Below are 27,375 nucleotides of genomic sequence, written 5' to 3' on the forward strand. Positions count from 1 at the left end.
GCTAAGTTATTGGAGCAACACCCAAGATACACAGTGAAAGCCATGACCATATGTCGAAGGTGATCTCTTAAAATCCCACCACCCCCTGCGCTCTCATGATTTCCTTTGCTGCACCCATCTACATTTAATTTGAATTCACCGAAAGCAGGATTATTCTATATCACTGGAATGATGCTCAGCTTGGGCTTAATCCTATCAATCATTTGGGTAATTCTTGGAAAGGGAAAGGTGAAGGATAATTGGGCCGAAAGAAACAGTCGTATCAGATATGTAATTTTTGCAATGATACTGCTAGTAGTATTTCTAACTCCCTCATATTTAAAAGTACATCGATACTTCCAAATTTCCCAACATATAACAGATGGAAAACATTGCAATATCAACTCATGAACTTGATTTTGAGGTTGAACAATCCACCGTCTAATAAATTTGGCTCTTGTGCCACCTGTAGATTGCATTCTCAAACCACATGCATCTTGAAAATATTTTCAAACTTTTCCAACAACCACACTTTCACAAAATATATGCTTAATAGACTCAGAGGTACCATTAGGACAACAATAGCATTTTGAAGGGCTATGCACACCAAATTTAACCAAAGAATCATCTGTGGCTAATTTACCATTCAATAACCGCAATGTATGGAAAGAGACTTTGAATGGTAACTTACTATGACAAATCTTAGAGAGAGTGAGTGGGGAACCTTTAGATTTCCTAAGAGCCTTCCAGGCTGATTTGGTTGAAAAAGATCCATTGTGATTCGCAAACCAAATAGGTTGATCTTTCTCTCCCGAAGTAATACTGATAGACTCGATATGAGATACCAAATTAGGAGGAAGAGCATCATGGAGCTCTTCCAGATTCCATCGATTGCTTGAGATTAAATTGGACACTCTAATATTCTTAGATTTGTTGCCTTGTCCAATTATTTTGGCTAATGCACCTTTGTTTGTCCAGTTGTCCCACCAAAAGGAGATGTTGCCCTTCCCTACTTTCCATAAGATATATTTTTCACAATCTTTTCTGATATCCATTAGCCTTCTCCAAGAGTAAGATTGAGAATAGTTCTTCTTTTTAGAAACTGGACGACTTCTTTTTTACAGTACTTGGCTTCCAAAAAGAGAGTGAGAAGGGAGTTATGAGTTCTGAAATTCTACCAAGCTTTAGCAGCAAATGAAATGTACATGTCATGCAATGACCTAAATCCTACCCCTCCCTCTACCTTAGGGTAACATAAATTCTTCCATGAAAACCAGTGATAAGTTCTCTTACTTTCTAAAGATCCCCAAAACAAATTAGCAAGAGATTTTTCAATATCTCTGAGGGTAGTTTTTAGTGGATGCACAACAGATATGATATGCAATGATAGTGAATGCAGTACAGACCTGATAAGGACCGTTCTACCCTCAACAGAAAGAAGTTTTCCTTTCCACCCCTGAGTTCTATTTGCTATTTTGGCCACCATATTTCCAAAATAACAAAAAACAAATCTTCCATAGTAAAAAGGGCACCCAGATAAGTAAAAGGGAAAGGGGAATGAGAAAAACCAGTAATGCATTTGATATCCTCTATGATAGAAATAGGAGTAAATGGAGATACCAGAAAAGAAAATTTCCTTTTATTCACCATTTGGCCTGAGACTTGCTCACAATTTTCTAGCTTCCTTATTATCATGGAAATGGATAGGAGGTCCCCAGAGGAAAAGAGTATAGTGTCATCGGCATATGTAAGATGAGTGATCAAAGGACTTCCATGGTCCACGAAAAAGGGGATGAAATTCTCATTCTTCAATTTATCCATCATATTAGATAATAGCTCAACTCCAATAACAAATAGTGAGGGAGATAGTGGCTTGTTTGAGACCTCTTGAGGATTTGCAAAATCCATGCCTAACTCCATTGAAATTAATGGAATACCAGTTGTTAGAGACCAACCTGGCAACCATGTCAATCCAAAATTCAGAGAATCCCAATTGTCTCAAAGTCTGGCAAAGGTAGTCTCAAGCAACCCTATCAAAAGCTTTGGCCATGTCCAGTTTGAATACTATATTCCCATTGATATTTGGCCTTTTTAAATTGTGAACCAATTTCCTGTGTGAGCATTGCATTGTCAGAGATCGATCTCCCTTTTATGAAGCTCGTTTGGTTAGGGGAGATAATCTTATTCATCAAAGGGGATAGTCTAGTATTCAGCAGCTTGGATATGATTTTGGAAGTGAAGTTGCTTAAGCTAATGGGCCTAAAATCAGTGTATTGTTGGGGTTGTCAATTTTAGGGATAAGGACTAGGCATGTGTGAGTGAAAGATCTTGAGAGTTCACTATCAAAAGAGAAATCCAGTATAACATCATAAAGATCCTTAGCAATAATATCCCAGCACTGATGAAAAAATTTCCCAGATAAGCCATCTGGACCAGGTGAACTACTACTACTCATAGAGAAGACCACTTGTTTCACTTCATTCATAGTTGGAATGGCCTCCAATGTCAGGTTGTCATCTTCACCTATCACTCTGGGAAGCCTCCTGGGCATAGAAAAATCTCTACATGTAGTCTCTTGTGCAAATTGTTGTTCAAAAAAGGCAACAGCTTCAGTAACTATGTCATCCTTATTTTCAATCCATGTGCCATCCTGTTTTTTAATTCTTGTTAACTTTAGCTTTTTCCTTCTGGAATTGATAACAGAACCAAAGAACCTTGTGTTATTATCCCCCTCTGAATACCACTTCAATCCAGCTTTTTGCCTCCAAAAAGATTCTTCATTTTTAATGTGCCTGATAAGCTGAGCATTCACATTGTTGTACTCTATCCTATTACACTCTGAGTTATCATTCAAACATCTGTTCTCAAGCTCTGCAAGTCTATTTTGTAGTTCCTTGATTTTGTCAAAAATATTCCCAATAGTGTTCCTAGACCAGAAGGAGAGACTCTTACAAACATTCTTAAGATTAAGATGAAATTTTCACATAGGACCTCATTCGACCTGTATTTGCCAAGCTTGTTCAACGACTTTTAAGAAGTCCTCTTGTTCAGTCCAAAAATTTAAGAATCTGAAATATTTCTTAGGCTCCCATTGATTGTTCGTAGAAATAAGTAGTGGGGCGTGATCAGAGCCAGTTCTGACCAAATGAACAACTGAAATATCAGGAAAGCTTTGCAACCATTCAGAGTTTACTAATGCCCTATCCAATCTTGCCCATATCCTCTTACTAGATGCCCACCCATTACACCAGGTGAAGGGTTACCAAAGTAGCCAAAGTCCATTAAACCACTGCCTACTATACAATTAATGAAAGGAAGGCTTTTAGACATACTATGAATTCTACCCCCTTCTTCTCCTCAGGCTCACGATATAATTAAAGTCGCCAGCGACCATCCATGGTAAAGTCATATCATTAGAAAAAGATAGGATATCATCTCACAGTGATTCCTTGAGATGAGCCCTACAGTTGGCATATACCAAAGTGATGAATAATGTTACCCCGTTGTTGTTGATTGAACAATTAATATATTGAGGCATGTCATCAATAACTGTACAATTAACAACATTATCACCAAAAAAACAAATTTTATTACTAGAGTTGGCAAATGCAAAGTCAAATCCTAGTCCTCTCTTAAACTTCTCAAGTTTGGAACAATTTTCTAAAATGAATTTTCACTATTACTTTGGCTTAGCAAGAGTATTATTTTTCAACATGCAGCTCCCCTTCTTTTTTCTTCTCTAGAGAAGATCGAGGCTGGCAACAAAATTATACATATGTAAGATAGTTGCAAGCTCTCTTTATGAAAAAGATAGTTGCAAGCTCTCTTTATGAAAGTGATTATCTTTAAGGTCTCAACGGATTCAAGAATTCTTTTTTAGCAAGATAAACAGAAACGTATTTTTTATTTTTTCAATTCTTGCTCATTCATCCTTTCTAAATTGATGAAAACAGTAGAAATAGCTTTCAGTTTACCGTCCAAAATATAGAAAGGTCAGAAGGCTAAAAGATATTTAGAAAATTCAAATATTGAAGTAAGGAAGATCGTATATAACAACAGACACTTTCCTGAAAAAGAAATGTGCATCATTGTTTCTTATGTCACACAACAGAAACCTTAAGCAAACCACCCTTAGGGTGCAAAATGCTAAGAACTATTCTCCTCGTTACTGTCCCTGCTCTTCAAATGATTGACCTTTTTCAATTTTTTGGAGAGGCCTCTTCTCTTGACATATGTCATATTGTCAAAAGACGACACCTACTTAACAAACAAGCCGCAGGCGCATAGAAAATTGAACATGCATGTTAACGTATAGGATCTGAAATAGTAATTTAATACTACTACGATAATAGATGTCACGACCCAAAATCCTAACCTGTCGTGATGGCGCCTCTCTCAGTACTAGGCAAGCCGACAACATCAATAACCCACGATTTCCTTTAAGTTTGAAAATATAATGTTTAATACAATACTAAAAATCTAGCAAATTCCGATACAACGCTCCCAAACCTGGTGTCACTGAGTACATGAGCATCTAATATGGATACAAGTCAAAAGAAAATGGTCTATAATATTCTAAGACCAACTACAGTAAACAAGGAGATAGAGAAGGAGAGACAAGGTCTGCGAAACACGGCAGCTACCTCTGAATCTCCGGAAAATTAATTGTGCGAGAAAATCAGCACCCGCTATGTCCAGAAGCACTTGGATCTGCACATGAAGTGCAGGGTATAGTATGAGTACAACCAACTCAGCAAGTAACAATAATAAAAAAAGAATTGAAGATAGTGACGAGCTACACAGTTATAGCTCATTTTCAGTAATTCCAATAGAGAATAGACATGCTTTCAAATCCAGCAGTTTAAGTCAAATCAATTTATACAGTTCAAGTTCATGTAATCCGAATATAAAATCTTTCAGAGACTTTCACAACAATAACAAATAGTAACTAAGTGCAATAATAAATGAAAAGCAAGTACAGCCTCTCAGGGCAACAATCACTTCACTCGTCAAAACAACCCAATCACTCGGCTCTCAGCACTCATACTCAATGGGTACCCGCGCTCACTGGGGGTGTACAGACTCCGGAAGGGCTCCTACAGCCCAAGCGCTATAATCTGCACAGACAACTCACGTGCTGCACGGACAACTCACGTGCCATAGCATAAATATTTGGATCAGCACGGACAACTCACGTGCTATAGTATAATAAAAGGTTCTGCACTGACAACTCACGTGCTGCACGGACAACTCACATGCTATAGTATAATATCTCACAATTAGGCCATCGGCCTCACTCAGTCATAAATCTCTCCAGTCTCTCGAGCTCTCAATAGTAATGATACTCAGCCCAAATAACAATAATATGATGCATCAATAATGAACAATAGAGACTAAGATAAAATAAATAAGTAAACTGTGACTGAGTACAAAATAATAATTTGGCAGATAATTCAACATGTACAAGACCTCTGTGGTCTTTACAGCACCATCACATAGCCTAAGCATGCTTCACTGTCAAATTTTTAAAGCACAGAAAGGGCACATAGCTAACGACAAGCTTATTCAACTTTCCAGTTTTACGGAATGGACCAAGTCCCAATTTTTACGGTGCACGCCCACACGCACGTCACCTAGCATGTGCGTCACCTCTAAAATCACCTCCAAAATACTCTCATAATAAAATAATCTAGGGTTTCATACCCTCAGGACCAGATTTAAAACTCTTACTTACCTCTAGCCGTGAAATTCTTAATTTGCAATGTCCTTTCCTCGTGAATTGGCCTCCAAACGCCTCGAATCTAGCCAAAATTAATTTGTTTCAGTCAATAAATTCATTGGAATTAATTCCATAAGAAAATGCTAATTTCCCATAAAAATTCGAAATTTAGCTCACATCTCAGAACTCGACAAAAGTTACAAAATCTGAAAGCCTATTCAACCACGAGTCTAACCATACCAATTTTATCAAAATTCGGCCCCAACTCGACCCTCAAATCTTCAATTTAAACCAAGAGAGTTTTCAGACTTTTCCAACTTAATTCACCAATTAAATGATAAAAATAACCATGGATTCGGGTAATTTGACCAAAATTGAGTTAAGAACACTTACTCCGTTGTTTTCCTTGAAAAACTCTTGAAAATCGCCTCTTCCCGAGCTCTAATCCGTCAAAAAATGAAAATAGGTCCCATTTTCAGAACTTAAACTCCTTGCCCAGACATTTGCTCTACGCGATCGCGAACATCACCACGTGATCGCGAAGAAGAGTTTTTCACAGCCCAGGTTTAACTCTACGCGATCGCGGACTTTTCCACGCGATCGCGATGCACAACATCACAGACCTACGCGATCGCGAAGCACAAACGCATGATTTCCATTTCTGCCCCATTTCCTCTACGCGAACGTGACCTTCTTCTCGCGTTCGCGAATAACAAACTCACATAGCTACGCGATCGCGTCCCGCTTCACGCGATCGCGAAGCACAAAATATCACTGCCTCAAATTAACCCTACGCGATCGCAGATATCCTCACGCGGTCGCGTAGAACAAAAACCTTTACTGACCAACTAAGCCTACGCGATCGCAGACACATTCACGCGATCGCATAGAAGGAAAACACCATCAGATATCAGAAAATTCCAACAGTTGTTCAAGTCCAAATTCTTGATCTGCTAACCATCCAAAACTCACCCGAGCCCCTCGGGACCTCAACCAAATATACCAACAAGTCCTAAAACATCATACAAACTTAGTCGAACCCTCAAATCACCTCAAACAATGCTAAAACCATGAATTACACCCCAATTCAAGCCTAATAACTTTGAAATTTCTAATTTCTACAAATGACTCCGGAACCTATCAAATCATGTCCGATTGACCTCAAATTTTGCACACAAGTCATAAATAATATAATGGAGGTATTCATATTTTCAGAATCGGATTCCGATCCCGATATCAAAAAGTCAACCCCGGTCAAACTTCCCAAAAACTAAACTTTCGGCATTTCAAACATAATTCCACTACGGACCTCCAAATAATTTTTCGGACACGCTCCTAAATCCAAAATCACCATACAGAGATGTTGGAATTATCAGAATTCAAATCCGAGGTCTTTTACACTTAGGTCCACATCTGGTCAACTTTTCTAACTTAAATTTTCAATTATGAGACTAAGTGTCTCATTTCATTTCGAATTCATTCCTGACCCGAACCAACTAACCCGGTAAGTTATAAAATAATTATAAGGCATAAATTGTACAGTAAATGGAGGAACGGGGTTATAATACTCAAAACGACCGGTCGGATCGTTACAATAGGTCTATTGTTATGAGAAAGATGTATTGATAGAGAACTTCCGTCAAATGGAACGAATGTCCTAAGTCATAGTACACAATTAAAGTAAAAATAGGAATTATGCTTCCTCCCCGCATAGCAGAAAACTTATTTGAAGAAAATATCAAAGAATAAGAGCTTTTAATTCTTTGCAGGTCAGTATCGCATCAAGAATCTAATATTCTTTTCTAATTAACAACAACAACAACAACAACAATTAGAATTGTCTAATTCAACTTAACCTATAATATTCAGAGCCTGATTAAGGATGTTAAACCAGCAAATTCTTTAACTGTTAACAGCCCAAAGAGCCTCAGGAACAGAAAATTTAAGTGAAGATTTTACAATACCCAATTTTGACTTCCTGTTTTCATGAACAATTCACGATTTTCATTCAAAGAAGTCAGCGAACATGAACGACATAAGTTCAAGGAGGAAAACAACAGAACATTGAAGACAACTGCAAGATGTACTGTGTAAAAGCTTATATTGCTAGTGAAAGCAGTCGATGAATTGGGTTAAGGACAGATAGTTTAGACCATACAGCAATGCCAAAGGAAGGGCACGGGAGATGCTTTCTAGTAAGAAAATGAACAAAACTAACCAAAGAGTGAGTGATAAGTAGATCTTTGCATATCCAACCATAATTCAAATATTGAAGTAAGGAAGATCGTGTATAACAACATAAACTCGCCTGAAAAAGAAATGTGCGTCCTTGTTTCTTATGTCATTATCTAGTTTTATGCAATTACGAAAAGGCTAAAAATATTAAGATCTGCAATCAATAAATAGAAAAAGAATGCAGTCAGCTCTTTGATAAACATTTGAATCAAATGAGGTGTGAAGTATACAGCTTGTTTGTTCACTTTGTTTTTCCATTAAAGATTGGGATTAGTATCTATAGTATCATACATGAAAACACGCAAATGTATGACTGACATAACCTATAGTACGACATGGTTTCACTCTAAGTCCTCCTTTTCCTTATTCTCCAAATTTGCAAGCACAGCAGGAAATATCATATTTTACTTATTGCTGAATATTGTCCATAAGCAATCAAATGGGAAGAAAGTCATAATTGAAGTTTTGAATTCATGTGGCACAGTGGCAACAAACATGTATGCATAATAATTTGTGAAGTCTAAATACCTTTTAAATTAAAGTATGGGCTACGAATACACAATTCTTTTTCCTATACATCAAATATAATCACAAATTTCCAGTCAAACTATAATAGATGGTCATCTTTTACTTTCATGTAAGAAAGGTTGTTGTACGAAATTACCACCTTAATCAATAAAGTTAAAAGGGTTGACGAATTTAATAAGATTTTTGACTCCTATTGTATAGACATCTTATCATAAAGAGAACTTTCCCGAAATAAATAAAATTTTCAACAGGTTGGGCAATAGCCCTTAAACATGTTTTCTCGAGAAATAGTGAGCACTAAATTACCTGATCCTTCACTACTCCCATTGCTTTGCATCTCCTCGCTTTGTACTTTCTTCAGCATCCAAAAATATTACAATTAATGGTTAACTATCCTCGTCCTCAAACTATAAGCTGAAATCGAGTAGAATGAAAAAAACTTTGCATTGTTCTGTGAGGTTCAAATCGCAGCATTCTGCTTTACCTTTGCGAGTAAACAGAGTTTGACCCATTCTAGGTTTCAATCACTGCATTTTAACATAGTCAGTTTAAGACCTTGGAATTTAAAAAAAAAATCTAAGCAATTCAGTTTTCATAAACATTGACTGTACTTGAACATGAAGATAAAGTGATAAGATATCAGAATCAATCGACTTTTGACATTCAAACTTAACTAAATTGAGTGTGTAAAGACTCTATTAAATAGAGGATGGGGAAAAGGCCAAATTATTTGAAGTTGTATTTGAACAATCTTGAAAACTACAAAGAAAATGGAGAAAAAGAATTTAGAAGGCTGATGGACTGATTGAAGAAGAAAGCTTCTGTTTTGAAGAAGAATAACAATTGTACAAACCCTTTGACATTCTTAGCGACATTGTTGATTGTTCTTTCACATCCATTATAGTCCATTCAAATATTTATTTAAACCTCTTGCCAAGAAAAAGGAAGAAGAAATTTTCAAATACAAAAATATAAATTGAGAATAAGCAAAGAGAAAAAAGCAGAAAGAGAGATAAAAGAGTAACAAACAGGAATTGAAATTACAAAAATTTCAATAATAGCTCCAATTATCCCTAAAATCGGCACAGATCCCTAAAATTTCAAATCCATTGTTCTTTGCAAAGTGTGATCTTTGGTGGGGCTCTTTTAATTCAAGTAGTTATTTTGGCTTTCAAGAGCAATTTTGGAGCGTAGCAAAAAATGAACCGGTTTTGAGCGACTTTTTTGCCTATTAAACTCCAACTTTATTATTGGAGATTTGTCCAAAAACGATACTTGTTGAAATGTGATTATGCCACTAGGGCATCACTACATTCTTTTGCTTCTCATTTTATAGATACTAGTATAGTACCGACGCGATGCGCGAAAAGTATTAGAGAAAAATATCATAAATAATTATTGCCATATTTTTAGCTAAATGTAAATTTTATGGACATATCTAATAAAGACAGTTGTTACAATGACAAATCTAAAGTTTTTGCTTTTATATAGTATATAATAAGTATCTGCCGAGGGTCTTTCGGAAACAGCTGCATACACTTTACCCTCAACAGACCCTATAATGTGGAATTATACTGGGTATATTGTTATTTGTTGTTATAAGTACCTGCATAATTCACGGATGTGGTAGTAAAGAAAACAAAAATTGAATTTCATAGTATAATTGCGTTCATCACAATAAAGCACAATTAGCTTAACACAACTGTAACGGAAGAACTTTATTTAAAGCATAATAATAGTTCTAATATGGATGCATTAGTTTATATATAACAGCAAAGTTTAATAATAGCCCGCTTTCTACTTTTAAGATCTCTATTCCGCTTGTTAATAATATCTCCATTCTGCTTGTTAATAATATCTAAGGAAAGAAAACATTAAGAACGCCCCTGCCTCGCTGCGGGTCAGCACCTCGGGCTCTCTTTCTGCTTTCTGTCTGTCTACAAGCTTTATTAATATTTGTGGATTAAACATCTGACACTCATTATAGTTTTAATCATGCTTAAAAAATTGTGCCTCATAGCAACTCCACTCATATTTGGCGTTGGTATCCTAATCAATTATAATAAACTAAAATTGCTTAGAAATTTCCAAAAGGAAAGCTTTGAACAATTTGTTTTTCTTAAGATTTTACAATGTTTATACTTTTGATGTTTCTATGTTTTCCCATCAACTTTCAGCCACATATGTCATGGCAAACTCGCGCGAGTTTTGATCATATATCTTTAGCATATTTTTCCACGTCTCGATAAATTTACAAACTACATGATAAATTTGATTAGACGCACACACAAAACATACACATAAAATTTGCCCATATGATTTTTTTGTTATCATAGAATGATAGTAAAACTTGGAGCATACGATTAATGGGTAAAAATGTGATTATCCGAGAAGAATGCTAATGTGTAAAAAGGGAACATAAAACTTGCATCTTCTCGAGCTAATCATCTTACTGCACTCTATACTTGACTATTCGAATGTACATACACACATATACCAACAAAGAAGCGAGTCAGAAGATATAACATCGTACCTTAGTTCACGATCCATATCACATAAGATGTACTCTCTCCATTCCAATTTATTTGAGGGTTGACCTATTTGGGGAGTCAAATAACTCTTCCTTTGACTCAATTTCAAATATAGATTCTTCGAGTATTTTTAATAAAATTATATATTTGAAAACTATATAAAAAGTACTATAAGTCTGCATAATTAATAATTCACAATATATGAAAGGAATTGGAAAAAATTATAGTCAAAGAAAGAGTTGTTTGACTCCCGAATAGATCAATCCTCGTATAAATTGGGACGGAAGGAATACCTATACTTTAATTTGGTCTATTAAGTCAAAGACTTGCTTGCTCTATTTACGTGTTTATGAAGTTGGGATTTAAGATTATTTCCTCAATAAATCAATTACAATAAAGAGTAACACATATATTGAAAAGAGTAATTTATCAAAGGTATGTGGCCATTTTGCAGTCCTTTATTTAGTTCTAAGCTCCTTGCCCTAAATAATTGCTATGTAGAGTCAATGATCTGACATTTATGCTGCAGAGTCTTGCTCAGTGTTGTGTTTTTTCTTTACCAAGCTCGGAGTGTTGTAATGAAGTCATTCGAACCAATGAGCTTGGTTAACCAACTTTTTAAAATTTGTGTCTAACATTTTATGTGATAGACTTCTTCTAGTTTTATATTATCTTTTTTTATCCTTTATTTTTGTTGGATACAATCTTCTCTAAAGTTGTACTTTTTGAGCTTTTTGAGAGAATACAAATCTTAGTAGTTAGTACGTAGAAATTCATGTCTGTACCGTCACTATATTTTTCTGCCATGGACTTTGAAGTCATTCTCAAGTGCCCTTTTTTCATTTCTTCATCATATGAAGAAGTATTTTGATAAAATCCCTATTGCGCCTAAAATTAAACAAAAAAAGGAAAAAATTAGTTTATTTAGGGGAAGAACGAAGAATCGGCAAAAAAAATGCAGTTAAAATAAGAGGAAATTTTAAGCCAAACAACTTTAGTAAACATATAAGAATCTGGACATGCAACTCATATGCAGAAACAGTATTTTTTTATAAACACAACATAAACAAAATTTAAAACGTAAAGAAGGTGAAGAAGTGTTATTTACAAAAAAATAAAATAAAGCTCCCTTACTCAAATCAATATGCTTGCTTTCAATGTAGAAGAGAGTTCTCTTAATTAGAACTTTGGTTGTTCGACGTTCTCTAACCCAAATTAACCCCTTCTTCCATCCTACTACAGTTATTTTGATCTCTCATTTTTTGCCGTGTATTGTCCTATATTTCAATATGAGTGCTAAATGAGTGCCACTTGGCTAATTGTGGCAATGCCACTTGGCTTAATATGGTATTTTTTTTCTTCTCATTTTAATAATATATAGATATAGAAGATTTGGCTGTGAGAATCAACAACTGTATTGATGTCTGATGTTAGAAATTTTGTTGTTGAAATGTGTCGAGGAGAATCTTTGTTGACCTCGTTATTTTCAACATTTATCTATAATTATATTTTGATTAAAAGAAGAAAAGGCAATCTCATTAAGCCAAGTGCCGTAACTACAAAAAGCCAAATAACATTGTTATTAGAATTATGATGAGAAAAGTTCTACATATACACGTAACTAAAATCTGAAACGCTATTCTTCTCGTTGCCATGTGATATACAAAAATACACTCATTTATGTCATTGTTGACTTTTGAAATTTGTAATTTTAAATATTTTGTGCATCTATGTAAAAGCTTGTCAATTAAACTTGTTTTCAAATTTAAAGATGTGTCATTCTATTTTTAACGAACTAAAAAGGAATTAGTGTCAATCTTGGGAATAACACATTCTTTTTTTGGAGAATCTTGTATCGAATAAGTTTAGTTGTCGCCAATATCGGCGGTACAATCTAGGTGAAACTACGCTTTCACCTCCGAAAAGGTAAGTTGTGAGTAGAGGTGGCAAAATGGTTTAAAAAATACAGTTATCCACTCATATTATCCATTAAAAATAAATTGGATAATAAACTGTTTAAAAACGGATCGAATATAGATAAGAATCATTATCCACTTAAAAAATGATTATCCATTATTGCCTTATACGGTTGACAAACAATAAATCGCCAGTATTCTCAAAGAGCTAATCTAAACTGTGCAAATTTTATATCATGGTTTTTGCAGCAAACAATAAGCAGGTGGCTTCTTAAGCATCAACCTGTCGATCTATTCCAATTTATCTTCTCCACAATCCAAGTCAAAGCGCACTGTGTCTCTTCAGAAGAAATGAAAAAGATCCAACAAATAATTCATAATCGAAAACACAAGATATACCCAACTAGTAAACATTTCTTCTACAGGATGAAGTATTCTGATAATTTCTTCAAAAAAAGAGTCATCACTAGTGAGCACGAAAGATAAGTGTATTTTCTCAAAGTAATGACCATTAACAAGTCATCAAAAAGGCTATACATATTGTTACGCACGCCGACAAAATTGACCACTGCAGGAAAGTTATGATTTTGCATTTGAGTTTTGAGAATAAAGGAAATGTTTACTCCTCCATACGATTTTCCTCGGATTTCTGCTGTGAAACCTTGACCTTGATAGGCAAGGTGAGAGATGGGTCGTTCGCAAGCGCAGCAGGAGCTTTAACCATATGAATGCTCTGCTCGAGCTCCTTTGTTGCCTCTCTCTGCTCCTTGGTTTTCTTTCCTTTCATCCTGTCCAATTTTCCAACTAATGTTAGTATATAAAAAAAGAAAATAAAACTACATGATGTGAATTAGTGGAGCAGTATAAAAGGGACCTGTTTTTGTGGTGCCTTTCATCCCTGACAACTCTGATTTTATCAATTTTGCGAATGGCCTTCAGAGTGTTCTCAGTGACATTCCTGTCATATCTCTCCGGCCTATTGCGCTTCCTCTCAAATTCAAATGTTGAGTCCTTCAAATAGCAACATGCAGCAACAACAGAATTCATAATTGAAGAAGAATAAGCAAATCAGTGGAGTGGATGGAGCAAATGCAACAGGAAAAGAAGAACGAAAAGGAGGAATACTACTCACCTGAGTCATGTCCTTTCCATGCAGCCGTCTATATGCTTTAGTCCACTTAACTTTTCGTGGATTCCTCTTCATCTTAAAGTTCTTGTGACACTTCGATCTACAGAACCGAAATATCTGCAAACAGAAAACAACTTTTCATTTACATGATCAAGCAGCAAAAAGTGAGAATCTACCTGTTTCGTGACACTAAAGCTAGATGCCATCACTATCGAACATTAGCAGAGCAATAGGAAAGCAAGAAAAACCAACAAAACAAAAGGACATGGAGAAAAATAGAGCGCAAAGGCCAAAGAGATGGTTTATCTCCTGAAAAACCAGCCACTACTTTTTATTGCTTTGTCTGAAGGTGCATCATCATACTATGGTGGACCAACCATGATAAAGACAAAGAAAATATTACAGATCACAGAAATGCACTACGACGTACTCTGGCCTTTATGCACCAGTTTTCCAGTATTGTCAAATGTCACAAAGCACACAATTTTTGATATAAAAAATGTCAGAAAGCACATGTACAAATAATTCTCAATTTTTACACCTGACAACCAACATGCTTCTTGTACTAGCTGAGTAGTTTATCCGTGTAAATTTTGGGAAGGACAAAACTTTCACCCAGTTATAGCCTTCTGAATTCGGGAAAATTGTACCACTACTGCAAATACCAAGCAGTCAATTCTGAAGTCTCAAAAAGGTGAAACTTATCACCTTCAATCAAGTGATCAACTCAATACTAATCCTTTGCTTAATCGGGAATTTAGATTACAAACTTTTTTTAAGACAGTGGTGCCTGGGCCAGCTTGCGTGTAGCTTATCACCTTCAATCAAGTGATCAACTCAATACTAATCCTTTGCTTAATCGGGAATTTAGATTACAAACTTTTTTTAAGACAGTGGTGCCTGGGCCAGCTTGCGTGTAGCTTAACTGCTCCACCCGGTACGTGCTACCTCACACCAATTCAGGTACCAAGTAACTATGGTCTATGCCCACCAAAACTTAGGCAGATGGGAAGAAATCATCCGGTGGTTTTTGTCTCTACTATCTCCAAGGTTTGCACACACTTTATTGACTACTACGTCACGCCCTTGGGTGTGAATACAAATTGCTAACATCTCCTGCTCGAAATCCTAAAATGAGCATGTTTCCCAAGGATCTACACGCAAAAGCTACTCACCTAATCTCCCCACTGAAAAACACATCGACTCAATACTAGTCTTTGCTTAATCAGAGTTCGAATCACAAACTACTAATATCACTTGCTCAAAATCCTCAAATAAGCAAATGTTTGTGCTCACAACTCAAATCTACTGTCCTAATTGCCGCTGTGAAAAACATTGACTCAGGTCAACTGGGACAACGACACTATAATTGCAATACAACAAATGGCATTCACTAATCCTTCATATCTTAACCTGTTAGTTCTTTTTTTTTTTTGAAAAGACCCAGCAACAAGAATAAAAAATTTGGTTGAATATATTTCTCTCAAAATTTTATTAACCATGAGGCTTTAAAGAGCCATAAAGTAGTAGTAGACTCCTCTTACAACTGATGATTCTAATATATCGAAGCAGTAGACCCCTCTTACTACTGATTATATGAGTAAACCAAAGTATTAAACTCCTACAACTAAACAACTAGTTAGTCCAGCAAATTTGAGGTAACAAAGGACGCAACATTCAGCATAACCATGATATACAAGGGAGAAAATAGCAAAAGAAAAAGAAGAAAAACAATTGTTACCTTAGCGTCGTTTCGAACATATTGAATACCATGGCCTGGATATACAGTTGAGGAGCAAAACCAGCATTTCTCCAACCTCATTGTACCCTCCTTTTATAACTGACCTGAAAAATCTTTACCACAAAGTCAGTCACACAATTTGACAGGCAACAGTTAAATTGTTGTATATTCTAAAGCTAAGATTTTTCCAACAAAAAGAATTGACCCAAGTGATTTTACAGTTCAATTATTCAGAAATTGAAAAAAGGGAAAAGGAAAATCATGTCAAAACAAGATCAAATAAACAGCAAAGACATTTCGAATTGACAAAAACGAATGAATGATAATTAATATGCAAAAAACAGCTCTAATATTTTGTAAACACAGGCATATTTGAGAAAATTAGGAGAAAAATAAAGGCAAAAAGAGCATGAGAAAGAACCCTAGTAAAAAGCGTTGAGGGAAGGAAGGAGTACTCTCTCTCTCTCTCTCTCTCTCTCTCTCTCTCTCTCTCTCTCTCTCTCTCTCTCTCTCTCTCTCTCTCTCTCTCTCTATATATATATATATATATATATATATATATATATATATATATATATATATATATATATATGTGTGAGAATAAAAGATTTTATTTTTCAAATTTTTAAAAACTTTTGAAAAAAGTAGTATTGAATGAGTTAATAAAGATAAAAAGAATTATTATTAAATTAAATAATATATTTATTTTCTCATCAATTCTATTTTTATTCTTCTATGTATAATTTTTTTTTATATAATTTTATTTTTAAATTTCAACTCTAAATTCAAAAATGATCCATATTCTATACATCATAAGTAAGTACTTCTGTGTATATTTTTTTAACTAAGAAATTTCTCACACAAGTGACACAAAGTTCAAAACTCGATTTTTATTACATTTTTGTGTACCGGAGAATTCAATACCATGACGTGTTCCTACTACTAGATCAAGTCATGTATGTTTTTTTTTATATCTCATTATTATATAAATTTTATGAAAGAAGTTTAAGTATCTTTTAATATATTTTGATTTTAGGCTACCAGTTCCGTTAAAAGCACTGCCCCGCAAATATTATGTTCAATCAGCTTTATTCGCATTTGGTAATTAGATGACACACTCACTAATATTCTTTGTCATGGTTGTCTTAATTTAGACTATATAAAATTTGACGAACGTTACAGATGGATAGGTGAGTAAAAAGGGAGGCTAGTAAGGCCTTGATTTAGGCACTCAAGATTTTGAGGTCCCAAAACTTTTATAGTGGATTTTATAATTTTATTTAAATTTAGACAATATTAAAGTTTACAGAAAAAATTAAAAAGTACAAAAATCCTGTAAAAAGAAAGAAAAGAAGAAAGAGTGTTTGCTCTTAAACAATAAAATATTTTAGAATATTTGAATTAAACTACTTGAATCTTCATATTAGTAAATACAGTGTTTTACAATAATATCAAAGTTAATATATTTTAAATACACGTCTAACATCTTAGTTATTTAAATTAACCTCTATAATATAAATAACAATATTATGTAAAGTTAAAGGCTTTATGTTATTTAAAAATATTATATGTGAATTTCAATTAAAGGAAAGTATAAGATTTCTTATTAAATTTTGCTTTAGGTCATTGATTTTATAAAAGTCGCCTTAGAAATGGAAAAGAGCTTATGTGGATGGGCAACTCTTGAAAGGTCGATATTAGGGTTTAGGACACCTTTATTGGGCAATAGACTTCCTTAGGTGCGCTCTCGGCTGCATGGCCTTACAGTCGGATGCATAGATTGGACAATTCTCAGTAAATTGGCCGTAAATTTTGTGTATAAAATTTCAAATGGCGAACGATTTGAACCGTTAAAAACTAGACTCAAAGATCTTTAATTTGATTCCCTAAACACAGTATAATAAATTATATAAAGAGAGTTATGATAGTTTGAAGTAAAGTCATGTGCAACTTTGAGCGTCTTTTTTCTTTTAACAATTTCAACTTGTTCCAAATTCCTTTCCCCTACTTCTAAACATCATTATAACCCTCCAAATCATGTCAACACTATTTCACATACCTAAACAAATTTATTTGATAACCTTAACTATTGTTAGCATGCAAATGATATGTTTAGTGCTTAATGACTTTCCAATGAAGCCTTAAGTATTTTTAAAAAATGTGTGATGCCACATTCTCCTCCACTTAAGATTATGTTTTCTTTATTTCTAGGCCTACCTAGAAATTTTAACCGGTTAGCAAGCCACAAGAATACAATACACCAAGTCCCACACGATTCTACGCATCATTGCTATTTCATAAATTTTGCCTTGGGCCTTATACGCCTTAATACAACTAAATAGCCACGTTCGGCGCTAACCACAAGTAAGTAACTCAAATGATATTAACATAGGCATCATAGGCAACAAAAGAATCAACCATCACACAAACACAAAAATTCTAGAATTTTCCCGAAAATCTAATTTTCAAAAATTACTATAAAAAGGAATAAAAACAGGAAATTACAAGAATACATAGTTTAATGTTAATACTATATATAAATTTTTTAGTTATTATAAGAAAAATATTAGGGAAAATAGCTAAATTTGAAGTGTTTTCCTCATTGTTCAATGTGGACAAACGACTCCCTTTTTCGAAATGCAAGCAAGATTCGTGTTCTACGCCTCGAATATACCTTGAATCTTGTATTTTTTTCGTTAAAAAAAGTTGATTAAATTTACGTGGTGGGACCTTGGGTCCGCCGCTAATGGCAGATTTTTTTTTTTTTGGGGGGGGGGAGGGGTGGCTGCGTTGTTTCTGTTATGTGGGGGAAGAAAGTGGATTTTAAAATGGGGACCTATGGCACATGATATACATGCGCTATACCTCTGTAGGCCTGATAATACCTGTTAGCTTGATTCATCAGACCAAAATGGTATACCACATGCATACCATGCGCTATAGATACATTTGTTTTACATGAGTTTGGTTCTTGAAGCCCAATTTTACGTTGGTTTCGGACTCCAAATATTCAGCAATTGATTCGGAAGTGTTTGCACATGTGTTTTGATGTGGATCCTCTGCACAGTTGATCCCAATTCTAAGAAACAATGAGATATTGTAAAACGTGTTATGGCATGAGCTCCAGCTCCTCCATCATTCCGACATCTCTGCTAACCTATGGCACATGATATACAGATATTGTATCGTTTGCCGTCGTTTCATAATGTCACACACCCAGAGGCGAAGCTAGGATTTGATGTGTGTGGGTTCTAAATTTTAAAGTAAAATATTGCTTTCAAAGGGAATCAAACCTCCATCTTTCCTAGTGAACCCACAGTCCTTACCATTGAACCAAGACCCCTTTTGTTACTGGATTCAGCAGTATATATTTATATAGATTTAGTAAATATTTTAATACAAATACAGGGTTCCGGAAAAAGTCATTGGGTTCACCCGAACCCGCACCCACACTGTAGCTCCGCCCCTGCACGCACCAACAGTATGAAGAATAAACTTGCAACATTATTAAGAAAAAATAGGATACAAAGTAGAATTATTATATATAAAAAGTAGGGTAAATGATAAAATGTGATTATTTAATAATAAGTAAGGTCAGGTTGAGAGAAAAAAGTGAGGAAACGATGTCACCCCGCCAAATCCGTCGTTCCATAAAGTGACATTTTGTGTAGTTACGAAACGATGGATTTAACGATACGATACAATAAAATTTAAGTAACAATCAAAATAAATATTATATTTAAAAATACGATATAATACAATAGGTAACAAGTATCCAAACAAGTTGTTAATCCATTTACTTTATACCAACATAATTTGCATTCCCTTTATGAACAAACCAAGAAGTAATTTAGAATTTTCGTACATTCTCCTCCAGCTTTACAAGTTCTTAGCACCTTATGCTAACATATGGAGCCATTTTATCTTTGCACTGCCCACATAACTAAATCCAGAAAAGCGACAATTTTTTAAGTAAATTTTAAGCTAGCGTTTGGCCATAGATTCCCAAATTTGTTCTGAAAAATCTGATTCGGATGAAGTTTGGTTTGAAGATGAAAATGTGTTTGGACATCAGTTTTCAAAACATATTTCCCAAATTTATTTTGAAAAAACATGAAACATGACTTATACCCACAAGTTCTAAAAACTATCACAAATACCCAACAGTACCATTATCAATAATATTTTTATATTATCGCAAATCATAATCCTGAATATAAATAAATTTGATATAAAATTATCATTTTTATAATGAACTACACGATACACTATCAAGTGACTGAGAAACGAAGCAACATTGTTACAAAATAATAAATAGTGGGCTCTTTTATAAAATACAAAAGTTTTGGGCAATTTTTAAAAAATGTAATAGTGATATTTTGGAGCTGGTTTTGGGATTTGAGATTTTGCCAAACTGTAGGCAAAATCTATGGCCAAACATGTGTTTACCAAATAAAATCCAAATTTATTTTGGCAAAATCTATATGACAAACGGGGTCTTACAACTTGGGAGTTTTCTTCAACTGGTGAGAGGACCTATTGCAGGAGCCGTTTATCATATACCATGTCAAACTTTATCGTTTGGACTTTCATAAGCTGCCATAGAAACATTCTCAACTTTATCATCTTAATCAATATGAAGTAGCGAGATGTTATTAACAATTGGAGATTGCTACACACACAGCAACTGCTACAGAACACAAAATCCTTTCACCAAAAGATATTACAGAAATGCAAGAGACTTAACAGCAGAAGAAAACAAACTACATGGGTTAAAAGTTGAAACCAGAATTCCTACCGTTAAAGTATCATCCAACCGGTCAAAGGCGCTTCATTTAGTTGAGCGATGCAAATTTTAAGCGTGAAAGCACAATAAACTTGTGTTGCAAACTCATAAATTAAAGCCAAACAGTAACGGGTAAACAAAGAAGATGTGTTACAAGAGCATGAAGACAGAGCAGTTACTATTTTTGTCATTCTAAGAGCAATTACCTGGCAAATAGTACAGAATGAAACACCAGCAGATTATCGCACACTATGCATAGTAGATGCAGCCAGCATTGATCCACAGCCAGTACTTCCTGCTACCTGAAGGTACTTTAACGCCCCTTGTCAAAAGCAATGCGAGTTCTGCTAGATGTTTCATAGCCATCTCGTGTGGTACCAGCACTAGCCTTCATGGTTCCTCCACTACCAACACTCGCCATTGCTTTCTTACCCTTCTTAACCTCTGTCAAGAACTGATCCAAACCAAATGGATCAGCTTCCTCAACCTCCTTCTCGAATTGTACAGGTCCATCTCTTGGAGCAGCTCTCTCCGATGTTCCTGCAAATGCCTTGTCAGGTTTAAAGCGTTCTGTTTTCATTATCTTCTCCAGCTGCTCATCTGCACCTCCGTACATTTCAGAATCAGCATCCTTCTTCGGTCTGTATAGAGTAGAAAGTGTAGGCTGAGCAGTAAACAGGCCCTTATCATAGACGTTGTAAGCGTCATCAGTGGCAAATCCAGAATCCATCCCTTTCTCTTGGTTGAATAATCTCTGATCGTACATAACCTCCCCTCTTGATGTGCCAGTAGAGGCCATCCCCAGAGCCACTTTTTCACTGACATCACGGTCTCTGTCTCTGGTAATCTTGCTCTTCTTACCCATTGCAGCATCTTTGGCCTCCAACCTTCTCTCCCTCTCCCTCTCCCGACGCCGCTCCTCCCGTATCTTCTCCCTCTGTGATCGCTCTTCCCTGTCTTCTCTTGACTCTTTAGGAAAATCTCTTGCACGCTCATAATCCACACTCATATCATCATCATTCATGGTTCCCCTCTCAGCAGCTGGAGGTGCCACACCAGTTCTCTCAGATCTTGCCTTGCGGGCCAACTCACGAAGTTCCATCTCCTTCTTTTCCTTCTCTTTCATCATCATCTCTTTCTGGACCTTTGACCTCATTGCAACGGCTTCTCTGGCCTTCTGCTCTGCTACATATAGAGCCTCTGATAGTTTTGCAAAGTTGTCATTGATCTGCACCTCCTGAAGTCCCCTACCATCAGCAGCCAGACGCTTATCAAGAGGAATTGTATAACCTTTGGGGTTCTTCCAATTTGATATACACGGAGGTATCTTCCAATCCTGCTGGTCCTTCACTGTAACAGGACGAGGCGGAGAATGCATTACTGGCACAGGTGGAGAACCAGAGGCCTTTGGAACCCTTTTGTGTTTGAATTTTGGTGGCTCCATAGGGTCCACAGGCATCTCCACCATCCTAATAATCCTCTCTTTTGCACCTGAGTTAAATGCTGCTGACTGCTGGGAGGGCTTGTACTTGATAAACTTGGAGTCTTGAGATTGCGTAGGAACATTTTTGGGCTGTGCAGCACTCAACCGAACATTTACAATCTTCTCAAGAGCAGCCTTGGTCTCCTGGGTGGTCTCCTCAATTATTTTCTGCTTCTCTTCCACATCCATGTCTTCGTCATCCTCATCCTTCACAAACTTCGGGATAAGATCCTTATGCTGAGAATAAACAATTTTTTTTGAATTTTCATTCTGCCTCACAATCGCATCATACCTCACATCACCATGCTCATCCACCGTAACAGGCAAGGTCTTCCCCCCAGGTTTCCAATCCTTCTTTCTGCCCATATCCAGTGGATACTGAGCATAGTGAATTTCGGGGAATGCACCTCCATCCCCAAAATCCTCGAGCTTAGATGGCCTAAAGCCAGCTCTTTTCAGATAAGGAGGAACAGGATTTGCCTTGATGACTGCTGTCTTCTCTGCCTCACTTGCAGTATATCTGTTCTTGAACCACGGGTCATTTGTATGATCATAGTGTGTACTGCTAGTAGATTTTGCAGGTGGAAGCAGGTCCTTTAGAGCTGCCATGTTCAAACGTCCAGACTTAAAACGCCTAGCCTGCTTTACACAGAGAAACAGAACAACTATCATTAAAAGGATCAATGGATAAAACCAACTACAAAACTACCGAAGATATATAAGATCAACAAAGAATCAAAATCAACTAAAACAAGAAGATAGAGGGAAGAGATTTCATCAATATCAAAAGAGTTACTCGAGTCATGACTTGAGTCTGAATACCATGGATCCTAGCTAATTCATTCTTCATTTGGCCCCGAAAATACTGGTTCCTAGAAAGAGTACTGGTGGTTTTTATAAAAGAGGAGGATGAAAAAAATTTATAAAGTTGTAAAAGTTTATTTTGCAAAGCATGAATAAGATCAAAATAGGTAAAATAGATGTCTTCCAGAGTCAGAAAAGAGAGATGGGATGTGCGACTTGAACAATCACAAGATACCCAAAAATGATTAAGCAAAATATAGATTGCAGAAGAATCACTTGATCAATTCCAGAAAGTAACAAAAAACAGCTAAATGGAAGTTAAGATCTAATTATCAAAAGCAAAAAAACAAAAAGATTAGAAAAGAAAACCAAAATTGTAAAGGGACTTCACTCTTTTTTCACCTGGAAATGAGCCACTCCTGGATAATCGGACAATGAGAAAATTTATACTCATTGCAGAGGCAAAAAAGTATAAATACATGTTAAATATAAAGAAGGATTGACTCAAATAAAAACGTGCCTTTATATGATAATTCAGAAAATTAACATTTATTAGTTACCACATTGTGTTAACTGATGGGTCGCAAGGTGCCCGTTCAACTGATACATGCATCCTTTTGTTTCGTTAGCATCATTCATTCATCACTTTAGTTTCGTGTAAATCACAAGATTGATCACATTTCAGGGGCATATGCAGTACATTAAATGATTTATTATGGTGCCTTAAGAATGACAGAAAATGATGGAGAAGAAATTCCATGACCTTTCTTGATTATCTACTATATTTGCTCAATAATTTCAAATGCAGAAATTCAAATTTCTGAAAGCTTGAAGGCAATAATAGCGCTTCTTTTCCCACCGTTTGAGTACACTTGCTATAATACTAACCAATTATTTTTTATTTCTTAACAATACATGAACGAATTAGATTCATATCTTCCTATAACCGTGATGCTATTGTCAGGAAATACACATTGTTTTTTTTTTTGGGAGGCACATCAATACCATCAGTTATATTAAACAACTCTTATAGCTTAAATAGTAATCATCTCATAAATCTCAGTGTTGTCAAAGGCTCATTTAAGGCGCGCTTAAGCCCTGAAACTCAGAAAAGCTCAGGGAGGGTTCTTCGCCACGCTTAAGTTGCACTTCAGTCTAAGGCAAGGCACTAAGACATGCACCTCATTGCCCATGAGTTTTGTCGTAAATCAAGCAGCACTAAACAACAAACATAATCGGAAAATAAGTGTATTAGCTGTAAAGGAAAACATTTTGAATGAATTTGTTACTTTGTTCTATATATATTTCCCCTTCATTGCGCCTTCTTTTACTAAAGCCCACACTTTAAGCGTGCTTTGCGCTTAAAGCCCCAACAGACCTAGAGCGCATTTTAGAGCTTTTTGCCTTTAACAACAATGATAAATCTAAAATCAATGTTCTTGTAGCAAAAAGGATACACTGATATAATGTCAAAATGACTTGATTGCAGTTAAAATGACTTGACTTCATAAGAAAAGAAAATTCCAACTTCCAAATTCGGACAAAATACCAAAAGAATATAGGTAACTTCAATTACTCATTCCAACTGCAGAAACCCTACACGTGCAAAAAAAGGTTGAGCATTCCCCATAAGCAAATATTATAACAATTTCAAGCCATATGAATATCTTAATCTCATAGAAGCACAATATTCTTATATTTCAAAACCTAGAAGGTGCAAGAAAGATGTCAAAAAACTCTTAGTGTCAGATAGGACTATCTTCTTGCCACTACTCTGAAAGCCTGATATGCAGCTCTCAATATCATTCCGAGATAAGTTAGGGGTAGGTGTATAGCTCAGCACTAATCCTCTCTTTTTTATGATAGTGGTGTTCAAGCTAGCTTGTGTGCACCTCAATTATTCCATCTGGTACCTGTCACCTCTTACCGGCACAGGTAGGACACGTACCGAATAACTGAATCCACTTAAAACACTAGTCCTAATTTGGACTGAACCTTGTCCAGGAACCAATTTCTTTATATTTTAGTATAGCTGAGTCTCAGTAAAACATTCTACGGACCACCCTCTAAACCGTCAGGCTTTCCAATAGCCATAAATCTATAATCTGTCCTACTTCCTACGCGCCCTAACAGCTTGTTTGGATGGTTGTTACACATCATTTTATATTGTATTGTATTGTATCGTTTAATAAACACAACGTTTGGATAAATTATATTGTTTGCTGTTGTTAAATAATATTTTGCTGTTTGGTTTGACTGTATCGTATTGTACTATAACTGATAAGTTTACTAAAATACCCTCAATTGTTTAAATATTAAATTTATCAAGAATTACGCATAAAAATAATTTAAGAAAGCCCCTTCTCTACTAATTTATCACCAAATATGTCTTGTAAATAGATTGAGCAATTAAATTCATCAAATTCTAACAAAATTAGCAATTTTACGTTGGAGTTGGAAGTGGCAGTAGTTCTGAAAAAAAAGGGATGAAGACACAATAGGTTATAGGCGGGAGATTTGGAGTTAAAATAAAAAAAAAGGTAAAAGGGTAAAATAAAATTATGGAATAATAAGTTATGGTATAATTGGAAAGAAAAATATGAAACAATCTCATTACACCACATGTATTGTTTAAAAAATGGGACTTTTCATTATTCCGGAATAATAAATTTAAAAATACAATACAATCAATTTTAATAAAACAATACAATGGTTAACAACCATCCAAACAAGCTGTAAGCCCAAAACCCTTACTCGATCCATCTTGATTTTGGATCGAAAAAAAAAACAGCAGAATCTAAGAACATTTAAAAAAATCAAAGAGAAAGGGGCAGAAAGAGAGAGCGAGAGAGCATCAGCGGACTTACAACAGAAAATTTTGAATCTTTCTGTCTTTTTTTTTTTCTTCCTTCAGCAAGAAAAATAATGCAGCGCAGAGATCACACAGGAGATCGCAATAAGACCAACAGCCTCAGATTAACATACCCGCGGAGCAAAAATAAGGAACAAAGAGGTGTATGATTGGAGGCGGCGAAAAGCCTAGAACTGATAAAGTTTAGGTCCAGATTTAAATAAAATTACAGATAAACCAAGTTATAGAAAAAGTAGTAAAACGATATATCAAGGACAGAATAGGCTCTGGTATTATAAGTTCACGCGTTCAAGCTGCCCTATCCTCCCTTAAATCTTGGTACCAATTAAACCCTAGCCGTCTAAATTTTGGATCATTTTTACCCTTATTTTTTAACAAGTGAATCTTAAACCCTAATTCATATCTAATTATATCAATTAGCATAATTAAAGGGTGGGTAGTTTTGGCTTTTTCTGAAAATTTAATCCTCCTCTTTTAGAATATTAATTTTTTTCTTTACTCTTTTCTCCTCTCTTTATCGACCCTTACCCACTTCAGAACACAAATATAAATCGGTTTTGGACGGATCCTAAATTATTTTTTCATTGTAGTTGCAATAATTTTTTGACGTACTAGTGTAATAATTTTTTCATCTTTACTATTGTAATAATTTTTTGAGTTCCCTGTATTCATTAAGCACTTTGCATCGCTGAGCTAGATACATAGAATTATTATCCTTTTGACGTCTCCTTTGCATCGGCTATATAAAGGGACAATATTAGTAAACTATCCATGTGAATTTATTTTGGTAGAATTTAAATAGTTACGACTAATTATTTTTTTTAAACGACCTCTTAAGGAAACAGTTGCGTCATCGCTTGATAACCTCAATCCTTCTATGGAAGATTGATCCATAAGAGCCAGTATATGTCGTATTTGGCGTTAGGTCAATTTGAAGAACATCAATGAGATTATTAGCCTCGACATGATCTTATTGATCAGGATGTACGTGTTTCAGTTTTATTTTGATTCTGCTATATTAAGTTATTCCATAAATTATTTTGATTCTTTATTGGTTCTTTCGTGTCATGAATCTCTATTTGTCTCAATCATTTTGTTATTTTTTATTCCAACCAAAGATTTTGATACATGAAAGTCTACTTGTGTTCAAATCGAACCGGAAAATCGCACCAAATCGAAAAATCAAACCAAACCGATTAAAAAATTCGACTAGGTTTGGTTTGACTTGGTTTGGTATTGAGTAAAAAAACTCGAACCAACAACAACTCAGTATAATCTCACTATAGTGTGTACACAGACCTTACCCCTACCCTTACCCCTACCCTGGGTTAGAGAGGTTGTTTCCGATAGACCCTCGGCTCCCTCCCTCCAAGAACTCCCCATCTTGCTCTTGGGGTGACTCGAACTCACAACCTCTTGGTTGGAAGTGGAGGGTGCTCACCACTGGAGCAACCCCAAACCGACATATAAATATTTAATTTATATATATATTTTTAAGACTTTATATTGAATTTTCTTTAAAAAATGTAGAAATATTTGGGATTCTATCATGTGTTAACCTTGAAAGCGTACATTAACGAAAAATTATTGTTAGACGACTAAGAAAATAACTATCATGTGTTACTAAAAGAATTCTCCCATTAGAATATTTT

General features: G+C 35.3%; 2 protein-coding genes across 5 annotated transcripts; both read right to left on the bottom strand.

Moving 5' to 3' along the window:
• Positions 1-13,265: 13,265 nt before the first annotated feature.
• LOC107783657 (putative ribosome biogenesis protein RLP24) lies at positions 13,266-16,234 on the bottom strand. The gene is made up of 5 exons (XM_016604662.2): positions 16,200-16,234; positions 15,779-15,882; positions 14,041-14,154; positions 13,783-13,919; positions 13,266-13,696 (listed from the first exon to the last, which is right to left on the bottom strand). The coding sequence occupies exons 2-5, from the start codon at positions 15,857-15,859 to the stop codon at positions 13,528-13,530; spliced, it is 501 nt and encodes a 166-aa protein (XP_016460148.1). The 5' UTR covers positions 15,860-15,882; positions 16,200-16,234; the 3' UTR covers positions 13,266-13,527.
• Positions 16,235-19,136: 2,902 nt separating this feature from the next.
• LOC107761648 (SNW/SKI-interacting protein A-like) lies at positions 19,137-26,055 on the bottom strand. Of its 4 annotated transcripts, none has more exons than XR_012706812.1 (3): positions 25,719-26,053; positions 20,771-22,686; positions 19,137-19,244 (listed from the first exon to the last, which is right to left on the bottom strand). XR_012706812.1 is itself a non-coding variant. In XM_075248355.1 (2 exons), the coding sequence occupies exon 2, from the start codon at positions 22,654-22,656 to the stop codon at positions 20,878-20,880; it is 1,779 nt and encodes a 592-aa protein (XP_075104456.1). In that variant the 5' UTR covers positions 22,657-22,689; positions 25,719-26,055; the 3' UTR covers positions 20,632-20,877. The 4 variants fall into 4 exon arrangements, 2 of the variants coding, with proteins under 2 accessions (XP_075104456.1, XP_016435379.2); XR_012706811.1 differs by lacking the exon at positions 19,137-19,244 and adding an exon at positions 19,987-20,374; XM_075248355.1 differs by lacking the exon at positions 19,137-19,244 and having other exon boundaries at positions 20,632-22,689; positions 25,719-26,055.
• Positions 26,056-27,375: the final 1,320 nt, after the last annotated feature.

Source organism: Nicotiana tabacum, chromosome 24, assembly GCF_000715075.1.
Source record: "Nicotiana tabacum cultivar K326 chromosome 24, ASM71507v2, whole genome shotgun sequence".
NCBI classification, from domain to species: Eukaryota; Viridiplantae; Streptophyta; class Magnoliopsida; order Solanales; family Solanaceae; genus Nicotiana; species Nicotiana tabacum.

Coding starts and splice junctions, on each gene's coding strand:
- LOC107761648 (XM_075248355.1), bottom strand. CDS start 22,656: ATGGCAGCTCTAAAGGACCTGCTTCCACCTGCAAAATCTACTAGCAGT.
- LOC107783657 (XM_016604662.2), bottom strand. CDS start 15,859: ATGAGGTTGGAGAAATGCTGGTTTTGCTCCTCAACTGTATATCCAGGC. Junction 13,920..14,040: donor ATGGAAAGGACATGACTCAG/GTGAGTAGTATT, acceptor TGCTATTTGAAG/GACTCAACATTTGAATTTGA. Junction 13,697..13,782: donor GAAAGGCACCACAAAAACAG/GTCCCTTTTATA, acceptor AAAATTGGACAG/GATGAAAGGAAAGAAAACCA.